Here is a 12,936-nt window from a genome sequence, read left to right on the forward strand (position 1 = left end):
TTGAGTCTCGTCGCCCTTGGTGATGAGACCCACCAGAGTTGTGTCGTCAGAAAATTTCACTATGTGGTTGTTGCTGTAGGTTGCAGTGCAGTCATGCGTCAGCAGCGTGAAAAGCAGCAGACTGAGCACGCAGCCTCGGGGGGCCCCCGTGCTCAGTGTGATGCTGCTTGAGATATTGTTGCCAACACGTACTACTTGAGGCCTCTGACAGAGGGTCAGTATTGAGGCCTCTGACAGAGGGTCAATCATTGGTCAGTAGTTAGAACTGATTTGTCCCTGTCGCTGGCATTTGTCCATCTTTTAGATGACAATGTTGGGGGGGGACAAACACCACTGTTTTGAAAGTTATGGATCCCCCTTGTCCACCCCCTAATAACACCCATCCTCATAAAGGCATGATCTTAGTGGTGATGATGATGTTACCTACCTACATACATAGTCCATATGGGCTATTTCCCAAAGTCAAGCATGCTTCCTTGTGAGTCGGTTTCTATGAAGATGAGGTTAGAGGCCTCCCTAGCATTCTCGGACTCTACTTTGGAAGAGACTAGCTAGTGTGAACATGCACATCACCATGGTCGGTCTGAGTACTTCCACTTTTAACTGCACGGTTCTGTTTCAGTAGGGGCGCTGCTCCGATGCATGTCAAGGCATAGGAGCCACAGATGCATCCCTGAAAATTCTCAGAACGAAGGATGCGAATATCGGAGCATACCGGTACTCGACATTGGAACAGTGATTGGCGGCGTTCGATGACGTGGCGACCTTGAAAAGGCAGCATTTGAATAATATGCTTCCTCGACTTTGGGGAAAAAGCCATAGTGATGATGTTACCCATCTCCTAAAGGCATGATCTGATGATGTTACCCATAAAGGTTGAGATCTTGTTCATTTTAGTTAATGAATGTAATTATCTTTAAAAACAAACCTAAAACACTGTTTTCTTGTTGTCACAAAGTCACTTACACTCCAGTCGAAATTTAGGTTTAACATGTTTATTGATACCATGTGACTTCAAGTATACTATACAGACAAGATGTGGAAATTTAGATGATTTGGAAGATTGACAAATGTCTGCTCATACCAAATCAAAACAAATCAGAAATTAGTCTGCCCGGCTTTACTTCCATGACAGAGATCTGGGGATGGATACGGTTCTAAGTCAAATGTAAAATTCCATGACTTTTCCCCAACTTTCCCTGACAAAAAACCTGAATTTCCATGACTGACTATAGAATAGTACAATATACTAACCGATGATTTAGAGCTGGAGATGAATAAACAGCCATTGAATAAACACATTTGGGTTACTCACGCAAGCAGTAAAGCTAATAACCAAATAACCACCAAGTGTACCGGTAATCGGTAATTTGTAATGGCAAATACATTTTAAACTGCTACAACAAAATTCCCTAGTAGTCCCCTATTCCATAATAGTCCATGACTTTGCCTCAAAAATGATACAATTCCCTGACTTTCCATGTCTGGAATAGACTTTCTACAATTCAATGATATTCCATGATCTGTGGGAACCCTGACAGTTGGAAACGCTGTAAACGTAATCAAAATTAAAATAGATTAAAATAGATTGATCAGATCAGTCAATTGCATTATTTATTTCCTCACATTTATTTACTTATTGTTATACTGTAGTTATAGTTATCTTTATAGTTATCACTTCTGGTGTGAACGGCCTTTAACTCAGTGATTTGAAATAGATTTGAAAATATGGTCGACGTAGCAAGAGTCGCTTACTCCAGATTCAGGCCCTGGTGAGGTGACTATTTGGCTCCACATATTGGCTAATGAGCCTCCACCGCTCTGTTCTCACCCTCATGCTTTGTCATGGCAGGGCAGCGGAGGCTTTCTGCTTCTTTTCTTTGCCAAACATTTTGCCCATTGCTTTGAACTGCAGGATGGAGGAGAGGACATCTGCGCCGAGCTTGGCCACAGGCATGAAGACCTTCTGGAAGAACCCCGGCTCAGCTTCCTTCTGCTTCTCCTTTTCCTTCTTAAGCTGTTCGATCTCCTGACTCATGATCTCGGCCTTGTCCTTGAAGCCCTTCTCCATCATCTCCTGCTGCTCCTTCAGCTTGCTCTCCAGGGCGCGGTCCAGCTCCTCACGCTGGAGGCGTTTCTCCTCCTCCATCTTCTCCTCCATGCGTCTCAAGCGCTCTTCCTGGTTGCGTTTCTCGTCCTCCAGGGCGCGCTGCAGGTCCTTTTGACGCTGCGCCGCCACCTTGGCCTGCTGCTCCTGAACTGCTGCTTGCTCACGGGCCTCTGAGGGTGGGTGGAGGGAGAGAGGTGATGGGGGGATGAGTTGCATCAATGAAGTGCATCATTGAACCACACATCACAAGAGGTGATGTGAGGGATGAGTTGCATCAACGAAGTGCAATCAGGTTTATGTACGTGTGTTTGTGTTTGTGTGTGTGTCTGTGTGTGTGTGTGTGTGTGTGTGAATACATACAGAACATTATGTGCACACACAGACAAATACATGACAAACATTCATAATATACATTCATGGACACACAAATCTAAATAATCTAAATTACCATTGTTCTCTCATCCCCTTGTGATACCAGAAGTGATTTTTGGTGCAAAATATGACAGGACTAAACACATTGATCATGGACACTGGCTACATGTAATTTTTCCTCGCTAACTTCTCCCTGTACTTTATACTTGTACAATAGACGTGATTGCAAAATAGAGACTTCTCAATGCAGCGACTCCAGACCAAATTTTAAAATTTTGTGGCTGGCTTCCCTCTTAATAATACTGGGGTCTGTCATTAGTGAACAAATGTAAAAATCACATTTATTAGCGTCACTGGCAAATTCCAAGATCAGATAAACTCCAGATGTCGATTGGCTCTTAATACTTTGGCTGAATGATTGGCTGAAACCGACTGTGTTTGGCATGGTGGTAAACGATTGTGTTTGGTATGGTGGTAACCGACTGTGTTTGGCATGGTGGTAACCGACTGTGTTTGGCATGGTGGCGGACATCTTACCAGCCATTTGTTTGTCAGCCTCGGTGAGTTTCTCGTCGCCCATCAGGATGGCGTTGGCCTCTGCGTTCTTCTCCTGGAGAAACGCCTCCAACATCTCCTCCCCCTGGGAACAACACAGGACATACAGTTAGAGAGGATGCACACACACACACACACCAACAGACACACACACACAAACACACACATACACACACACACAAACACAAACACACTGGCACTCACCTTCGGGCCCTTCTTGTCATGCTGCCGGTACTTGGCCACCATGGCGTCTCGGTCGCGGCAGTAGATCTCGTACCCGCCTGGCTTGGAATAGATGCCCTGCTGAATGTTGGCAGCCATCGACGCGTACAGATCAGAGAGAAGCTTCCGGCACAGCTTCTCGGAGGTGTCCATGTTGTCATTGATTAGCTGATCATAGAGCTTTGCCACTTTCTCCTGTGAGAGTGGGAGCCATAACATGACTATAAGAATAAAAACAGCCAATAGCTACCAATTATAAAACAGTATTTTCAAAATACTTAACTACCTGTTGGTATTCGTTGGCAGTGTCAGAGGTGGAAGTTCAACGTTGCACCAACGTCAACCCCTCAACCAATTGAAAGGTTTGGTTCCAAAACGCTATATCTTCCATTTTAATGTATTTGCATAAATATATATTTTTTAATTTGTTCCCCAGGTAATTTTAGTGGAACTGTAATTGTGGATTTTTGTATGTATCCTTGCTCAATCAAAACACAACTGCAATTTCAAATTTCATTGATATTAACTGAAATACACAATTAAATAATATTATGAATGTTTTTTTTTTTTTTTTTAAATGGAGATATAACGTTTTGGAACCAAACTCTTCAATTTTATATCTAAAATGACGTTGGCCCAAAGTCAGTAAACAACATCAAGCCAACATCTGCTATGCTGTTGGGTCAAAGTGTGTTGCTATCTCGGTAGGTATTATTGAGCTTATTCAATCTATGTAATAATGATTGCAATGGCCATATTGTTGACTAGGGCTGTCACTTTTGTGAAAAAAATCCTGTTCGATTTTTGAGACATAAGTGTTCATTGAATCGATTGTAAAATAGATTTTTCATGTTTAAAGACGTTTCCATTTTCAACGCCAAATATAGGCCAATCCATAAACAACTAACAGGCATTATTAGGACGAACGTAAAGAGGGCGCTTGTAGATGCAAGCCAGCAATATTTCTGGTGATTTATTGGCGTGACGTTTCGCGCATAATGACAAACAGGAGTGCAACATTCTCGAAAAACAATAAGCCGAGTGGACTGCCACTACATCAGTGACAAACATTACTGCAGTCTTCAACGTATCTGTGTCTGTGTTTACAATTAGAAATGTCAAACAAATTTCGCCTACATAGAACTCGATTGCACAGTTTGTTTGCATAGCCTACCGCTTTGTTCTTCTCCATAGTTTGATATACCAAAAATCCGAAGTAATTCCACATCGAACTCCTCAAATTATTAGGGCCTATCACTCGTCTCTCTCATGTCGCACAGGTTGATTGCGTTGTCCTCTTTTTTTTCTTTTTAGCTTTTGCAATGCTTACTGCACTTCGGAATTCTTTATATTCTTATATTCTTGTTTGTGAATTTTGTTACATCTATCCTTTTTATTTGTTTAATTCGTTTAAAATTAATAGTGTACATATTTGGTTAAAATCGATTCCCTATTTTAGTTTTCAAAACTTGTGTTGTTTGGTCCAATCGATTGTGCAATCGATTTTCGAACGTAAAGTGACAGCCCTATTGTTGACATAGCCAATGCATGGAGACGATGTTTAATGCAGCTGTCAACTGACAGGCAGGACAACACCAGTAATATCATTGTGTTTATTTATGTCAACTATTTTGTGTTATGTTGTTGTATGCCTCATGTCTGTTGTGTGTTCTTTTGCTTGCTGTACAACACAAATTCTCCGTCTTCAATAAATAATAATTTAGTAAGCAGTATGTGCCATTCCAAATAATAATAGTAAGCAGTATGTGGCATTCCAATTGGCAGCTTGTAAGGAGAAGTGTTGTTATGCATTCAAGTAGGGATAAGGAAGAAAACAAGGAAAATCAGGAAAGCAGAAAGCATCACAGAGGAAACGTTGTTTACCAAGTGCGAAGACGCGACACCGTTTTAAGAGAAAATCAGGAAGCAGTATCCATCACAGAGGAATTTTGATTTACCATACTGCAGAACTACACTACATAGTTACGCACTACATGTTTTTAACACCATGCCCCTTCACATGTTTGCACATCGTTATCAAGATCATGGGTTCGATAGCCAGGATTACACATACAGGCCTACAACTCTTCTTTGCAGATTGTTAAAAATAAGGGCTTTTTTCTAACAGCTCACCAACACTCACCTGCAGCTGTGCCATGTACTTCCCCTCTGTGTCCTTGAAGGAACGTTTAAGGAACTCCTGCGTTGCCATGGTAGAGAGGCGTTGGTGTTCCGCCGAGAGAGGTCCGAGATCAACTGGGAAGTTCTTCTTCAGGTTCTCCATGCCCTGCTCATAGAGCCGGAAGCCCTCATTCACAGCCGACTGGTTCTCGATCTCTGCCATGGCAACCACTGCATTCTCCAGACAGGGAACCTTGCCACTGTTGATGGTGTCCACGTAGATCTTCACAAGATGGCTGAACCCTACAGACAATGAGCAAAAGACAAGCATGGGGTGTTGAATAGCAATAGATTCAGAGTATAAGTAACACTAGAACAGTGATATCACATTATTTTAAATCCCCCAAAACATGATATTGACATTTTAATCTTTGAGCGTAAAGTTGCTATATGAATTTGCACTTTTATAGACAGTCAAGCACAACACATGTGATTTAAATGTATAGAATTTAAATTTTAGAGATTACATTTAAATTATAACAGCACGCAAGTGGCAACAGTGGTATAAGCTGGCGTGTCAGGGCCGTTTTACCACCTCTAACATGCATTTTACTGTATTTCTGTAAACTGAATGCTGTGTTGTCCATTATCCCTTACTTAAACTAAAGCGTGATCAATTTATCATGTGTGAACACAATATGGAAGCCCGTTTTCTGCCTCTGGAAAAAAGAGGTCACAAACTCATGTCATAATTATGAGATGATTATGTGGCCTCTTTTTTCTGTGTGGTGGCTTCAATATGGTAAAAAGAAGGCTCTTCCTCACGGCTACAGGTGACCGTGTGACCTCCCTTCACAGTCTTCACACGACACTCTGCAAAGACATAGTTGCAGAAACGGTCCGCAACTTTCAGGAAGTCCGGGTCCAGGTCAGCCTCAGCCATGGAGTCCAGGCGCGTCATATTCTTCGCCTCCGTCGGGAACGGGAAGGTGAAGCACTTCCGGGTCGGGAAGAAGTTCCTGATGCACTGCCTCGGGAGGTTGTAGGTCACCACCTTGGGAGACAAACCTGTGGATCCAGATCCAGATACTGATTGAAACTGAGGCCAATTACTCTCATCATGCTGCTTTCCATTTAAATAGTGTGATTATTCAATAGTGTTTCCTGATGTGTGAAAAACAAAACTACACTGAATGAGACAAACCTTTCTTAAGCTGCAGGGCAAAGTCCAGGTACTCATCCTCACTCACATCGCGACCATTGATCTTCCTCTCCAGAGTGAAGTCTCGAACAGCCCACACAAAGCTGGGGAAGAAGCGGACAAACTCACACTCCTCCGGCATCTCGTCGTCGTCCTGTTCACTGGCCCCTGCGGACTTTACCTGGATCTGATCGGTCAGCTCCGTCACGTAACTGTGATCAGCTGAGGACAAGTAGCTGTAGTATTGCATTTACACAAACCTCGAGCAAATGTGAAATTTGGTTAAAATTATTTATTCTGTTTATGTGATGACACTATTTAATTATAGGTAGTTCATCCTTACTTACGTTTTCAAAATAAAAGAATGATTTATGTCTTTTGTAGATTTGAATGGCATTTATGAGGTTAAAGGTCCCCTGCCACACATATTTCATTACTTTGTGGTAAGTTCTACCATGGAGTCTGTAAAATGCCTTGGTTACCTTGTTTTAAGCCATCCTAGCGTGATGTAGAAAAGCTGCAGGAAGACTCGGCTCGATTTGCGCCATTAATATTCAACAAGCTAAGCTGCTTGAGTCTGATTGGCTAACAGCTAGTCGATTTCCATTACATGACCGCTGTTATCAACTAATTTTAGCTTCATGGTATGATCTTAGCTTGGCTAGCGAGTGCTAGCATTGTCCAAATGGACATAAAACCTGATAGGCTAGCGAGTGCATTAAACCTGTATAACATAGCAGGTTCATATTGGAAGGAACCCTTTTGATGGTGGTTTGTGCGTGTGTGTGTGTGTGTGTGTGTGTGTGTGTGGGGGGGGTTATGTGTGTGTTAGCCATATGTGAGATGGAAGGATACTGGAGTTTCTCTATGGCCTGGTTGTCGATGGTGCCTCTGCTGTTGTAGACCAGGGTGCTACTGAGCAACACAGCCAGGCAGAAGATCCAGGCATCGTTCTTCTCATCTCCCTGCAGATGAGATTTCATGACAATTTAATGAGGAACATTTATCTGGTTGTGTATTCAGGCAGTTTACTCTACTTATGTAAACATATACTTCTATATATGTTTAACTTTGTCTTTTTAATGTTGTATGTCATGTCTGTGTCTTCTGAATGGACCTTGAGTCTGGCAGTAAAAGTTGATGATGATGATGATGATGATGATTGATGATGACACCAACCCCACCAACACCCACACACATTGTACAATAACAATACTGCTTATCTAATCAAATCTAGTGTTATTACTCTTAAGATCAAAAAATCTAATTGGTATTGTTTTTCAGTATAAAGAGATGTACCTAGCGCGTTGTCATAAAATCTTCATTTAAGAAGTTTGACTTATTTCAAGACATCTTATCCTGAATACAATCAAATTTGTCTGCTAGAGCGTTAAACAAATGTGTCCTAGAAAACAAGCACATTGTCTGCCAGTGCGTTGATAAGACTCCTTGAGTCAAATTAAGTCAAAATTATATTTTTTCTATCCAGTGAAGACCAGTGAATGGTACAATTGTTCAGATGCAAAACCCTTTAACCCTCATGTTATCCTTGGGGTCAATTTGACCCCAAGCAATGTTTAACATCATAAAATATATGGTTCACTTTTTTTTTTGTACATTGATGTTCCTTTTTTTTTTTGTACATTGATGTTCCTTTTTGTACATTGATGTTCCTTGGGGTCAGTTTGACCCCAGCTGTATGAAACATAGGATACATGAATATTTGACACATTATGGATATTGTTATTTGAATAGTATGAGAACATATTGTTATTATCATTATTACATACACAAGTACATATTACATATAAGTCATTTTGTCAGGACTGTATAAGTCAAAAGGGGAAGCAACAGCAAGCCTTTGGGCTGCTGACACTGGATGGGCAATATTGCCAGCCAGGGTTCCAAGGTTCATAAAGGGGTGTGTGTGTGTGTGTGTGGGGGGGGGGGGGGGATTGTTTTGTAGGGCTTTTGATGGTGGTTATTACACTCTTGTTAAGTACCTGTCACAAAAAAACTGGGTAACAATATGAATTATAATCATTTTCTGAGGGTTTATTTAGCTGGGGTCAAATTGACCCCAAGGATAAAGTGGCCCCAATGGCCGCCTGCACTACTCCACTTGCACACTTGCACACTTGTACACTTTACAACTTGGTGTTGTTGTCCTGAAAACACAACACTTCTGCTGCTCTTACATAACTTGCACCACTATGCCACTTTCTTTCTTACTTAGGTCAAACAGAACTACCCAAGCCTTTTATTGGCCTGACTTTGCACTAGTATTTTATTGACTGTCTATGCACAATTTCAACCAAATTTTGCTGCTCTTATTTTTTCATTATTATATGTGCCCTCTTATTTACTTATTTACTTACTTTTTTGTTTACTTGAATGTTATGTTTGTCTGTGGACCTAAATTGGTAAAATATGTCTTGTCTTCACCGTGGGATAGTGAGAAACGTAATTTCGATCTCTTTGTATGTCTGGAACATGTGAAGAAATTGACAATAAAGCTGACTTTGACTTTGACTTTGACTTTAAAGAGTGTCGGTAAGATTTGAGGATAACACAAGGGTTAAATCTGCCTGACCACTTTTCTTTTAGATGAGCATTTATAACCAGGCTCCTATACTGTAGGTTTTTGTCTACAAATTGATATTTCAGACCAGGTAGAGGTATTTGGCAGGTTTTGAAGCAAAATTATTTGATTAACGTATACTATGTGTGGAGAGCAGTGTACAAAGTAAGACAAGTGCTAACAACATAGGATGTCTTTGGACAATGTTTTATCTGTCATGATATTTTATTTGTTTCTCTTTCCTCTGAAGCAAATTCTTTAAGTAAGCCAAAATACATATGAGTATTCATTTAGTTGATTATAACTAAGCACTCAGGCTAAAAGCTCAGAGCCTGCCCTGCATCAGTGGGGCATGAACATTTACTAAAAGAAGCCTACTTGTTGCTCACAAAGGCAGTTTTGTTGTTTTTCCTGCTTTTTTTCTGGCAGCATATTTGCGGGTACAACATGTGGTGCGTTTGCGACAGCCAGCCAATTGTGCATTGTTATTGTATCCTCTCTCATGTTGTGTACACAGACTTGGTTGTTGGTTAGCCTCTGTGGGGAATGCCCTTGCTGCACTGCATAACCTGTGCACATCTAAAGTTACAGAATGCGAATAGTGCAACACTGTCCTCAATGTTACGGTCCTCACCTTGTCGACATCACCAAGTCCTTCAGTGTCTAGCAGCACCAGTGTGTGTCCTGAAACAGAATTCACACCATTGTCAAAGCATTCTACTTCCTGTGCTCCACTTAGTGACAATAACACAAATAGTAACTGTCGTGACACACTGTTCGTTTGCATGTAACCGCACTATCAGATTGTGTAAGTAAACAGATCATGACAGTGATTCACTAAAGAGTCTAGAACACCACACCTCTCCTCCAAACACACAAGGGCATAGTGAGTTCATGCGGCTAGGAAGTGGGAAGTTTCCCACTTCTAAACTCCCCACTTCCCAAGTGAGAGCATTCGCTACGTTGAGTGACGTCAAAAAATCTCTTACAAAGCCCCCACTTCAAACTGGGAAGTCCCTAGTTCAGGTGTGGCACACCTGCAGGTGTATGTCCGTACGCAATGTGCGTATACCATCAAACTCAACGAGGGACAAGGTGTATATTCACACCAACTTGACCTTTTTGTTTTGTTGCGCGCACAGGGGTGGGGGGGTGGGGGGGGGGGGTCTAAATACATTTCTCCTCATTCCTGATATTGGCAAATTGCCATGTGTTTTTTTAAAGCCTAAAATGCTAAAAGTTACTTTTACAAAATCAGAAATATGCCAACCAACAAATTAAGTTAATAAATAGATGGATAAATGGAAAGATCAGGGGTTCCCAAAGTGGGGGTCGCGGGACGGCGAGGGGTGGGTCGCGAAATGATTTCCATAAATCAAATAAATTTGGAAAAAATAAAATTCTGAAAAATTATGACTGGATAAGATCACCATTCACTGTAACCACCGCAAGTCATCCGTCAGCCGGCATGGAGGACGCACTGGTTGAGCTGTCATGTGACCGCACTTTTAAGACAGATTTTAATTCCAAGACGCTTGCTGAGTTCTGGATTTCAGTCGAGAGGGAATATCCACAGCTAAGGCCGCGATGGACGTACTGACGCCGTTCTTTGCACTGACATATATTAAAAACAAATACAGATCGCGTCTAAATGTGGAGGATGATCTCCGTGTGGCCGTCTCCACAATTAAACCAAGAATGGACTTGCTGTGTTCCGCGCATATAGCGCGCATCCATCTCATTAGATGAGATTAACGCTGAAACGTAGTTGCCAAAATGTAAACAACTAAATCATGTAAATGAAAAGTTTGCCCTGAGATAGATAAACAAACAATGAAGTAATGCATTTGCCCACCTTTTTTCATGGGATGAGGCACACACCACATCCAGATGCCTTTGGTCTTCGACTCAATGGTGCTGCCCAGGGCGAAGCCTGAATTAAATCATTTACATGATCACTTTTACTGTGATGTGATGTTGTGCTTTATATCGGGCATGTGTACAGTATGTGCACCATTGCACGGTAGGTCTTGGGTTCACACAAACAGCATTTTATTCACTATCTGGACCGACAAACAATCTATTACGCCCCACTGGACGACCAAATCTGCTGGAACAATTTGCACTCATGTTGATAAGCCTATTTAATCTGGGATTTATTGGGAAAGAATAAGTCACCAAAACGAATGGCCTCAGGAGTCATAGCACACAAATCACACAGGGTACTGCCACCAACACAGTCTTTTAAAAGACAAGTCAAACAATTAAACAGACAAGTCAAACAATCACAAACAATTTTTACCTGACTGCTGCTGGGCCAGCCGGTTCATGAGGTAGGACTTGCCGGTGCGGTAGAGCCCCACCACGGCCACCACCACCACGGGCTGCTGAATGCTCCGCAGGAGGTTGAGGGCCGACTCCACCGTCTGCAGGCCCTGGTCTGTGTTCTCAATCAGGCACACAGGCGCTGGCATGGGGGGTGGACCACCGGACATGGCTGGCTCTGAGATGGCTGGATAACCTACAGTGTTGAAAACAGAAAACAGAGTATATATATCCTCAGATTGTTTGCAGTGAAGGGGTTAGGTGAGAAAATAGCTACTTTTTAAACATAATTATTAAATATAAATCTATAATATCTAAGAAAAAGCTGTTTCATTGTATGTGGTAGGAGGGTGAAGAGATGGCTGGGATGACTAGGTTCAGAGTGGATCCCCTTGGCCTTTCTCCTGCAGCGCTGGCTGTAGGCTGCTGGATAGTTGGTAACTCAAGTCCTTGTAATGTGCTGTCCTGACCACCCTTTGCAGTCATGGGTGATGCTGTTACCATAGATACCATGCTGTGATGCTGAAAGCCAGGATACTCGCAATGTTATTGCGGTAGAAGTCGGCCAGTATATTTCACCGTCCATACCGAAACACAGCCGCCAAAGAAATAAGAGCCGCTGTCTCTCCCGTAGCCCCTGTAGTCCGCTATCTACTCCTTGGTTTTGCTGATGTTGAGCATAAAATAAAAGTCTGCAGAAACACAAGCCTGTATATGAAGAGTTCAGATGCAAAACCCGTCTGACCACATTTCTTTTAAATGAGCATTTAAAATCCGGTTCCTATAGGTTTTTGCATAGAAATCGATATTTCAGACCAGGAAGAGATTGTTATTTGATGTGTTTTGAAGTTAAATTATTTGATTAACGTATACTATGTGAGGAGAGCATTCACTCACCATCTTTAACTCATTTTTGACGTAGGTGGCATTTAGAGGATTTTGCATCTGAACCCTTCATATTTAGATTTGCAAAATAACCTACCTTTGCTTAATGGTCTTGTTAACGGAGGAATCAGAGTCGGACTCCAGTGCCGTAGCCTACTATCGTCGAAGAGTAGCCTACTTTAGCACGCAATGCAACGCCTAAAAGGAAAAAAAAGAAGCGGCCATACAGGACTGACCAGAACAACCAGTAGGCTAGGATTTGCAGCGTGTGCTTTCATTTCGGTTAGTATTACACGAAGAGACCTGATTTATTGAAATCCCCGTCGCACTTTCACTTTCGAGTAGCCGCCCCTTATTACGCATGCACAATTGTTTGCTCAATAACAGCCTATACTGCAGGTTAGTCACGGGAGACTGCCAAAGAGCCTACTTAATCTGTAAATAATTGTCAATGTCAATTGTCGATGCAAGCTAATGCAATTGTAACAGTAACAACAACAACAAAAACAGCAATTTGTTATTTGACAAAATGTGCAATTTGACAAATACCGGTAGGTTTTGACA

The 12,936-nt window shown here is 41.9% G+C and overlaps 1 protein-coding gene across 1 annotated transcript; it reads right to left on the reverse strand.

Annotated features, from left to right (window-relative positions):
- Window positions 1-979: 979 nt before the first annotated feature.
- Window positions 980-12,630, reverse strand: LOC125297549 (guanylate-binding protein 1-like). The gene is made up of 11 exons (XM_048247968.1): window positions 12,470-12,630; window positions 11,465-11,683; window positions 11,018-11,095; window positions 9,797-9,846; window positions 7,437-7,546; window positions 6,585-6,793; window positions 6,206-6,448; window positions 5,403-5,683; window positions 3,242-3,454; window positions 3,020-3,122; window positions 980-2,280 (listed from the first exon to the last, which is right to left on the reverse strand). Exons 2-11 carry the CDS (start codon window positions 11,655-11,657, stop codon window positions 1,844-1,846), a joined length of 1,917 nt encoding a protein of 638 aa, XP_048103925.1. The 5' UTR covers window positions 11,658-11,683; window positions 12,470-12,630; the 3' UTR covers window positions 980-1,843.
- Window positions 12,631-12,936: the final 306 nt, after the last annotated feature.

The sequence above is a fragment of the Alosa alosa genome, chromosome 7, assembly GCF_017589495.1.
Source record: "Alosa alosa isolate M-15738 ecotype Scorff River chromosome 7, AALO_Geno_1.1, whole genome shotgun sequence".
Taxonomy (NCBI): Eukaryota; Metazoa; Chordata; class Actinopteri; order Clupeiformes; family Clupeidae; genus Alosa; species Alosa alosa.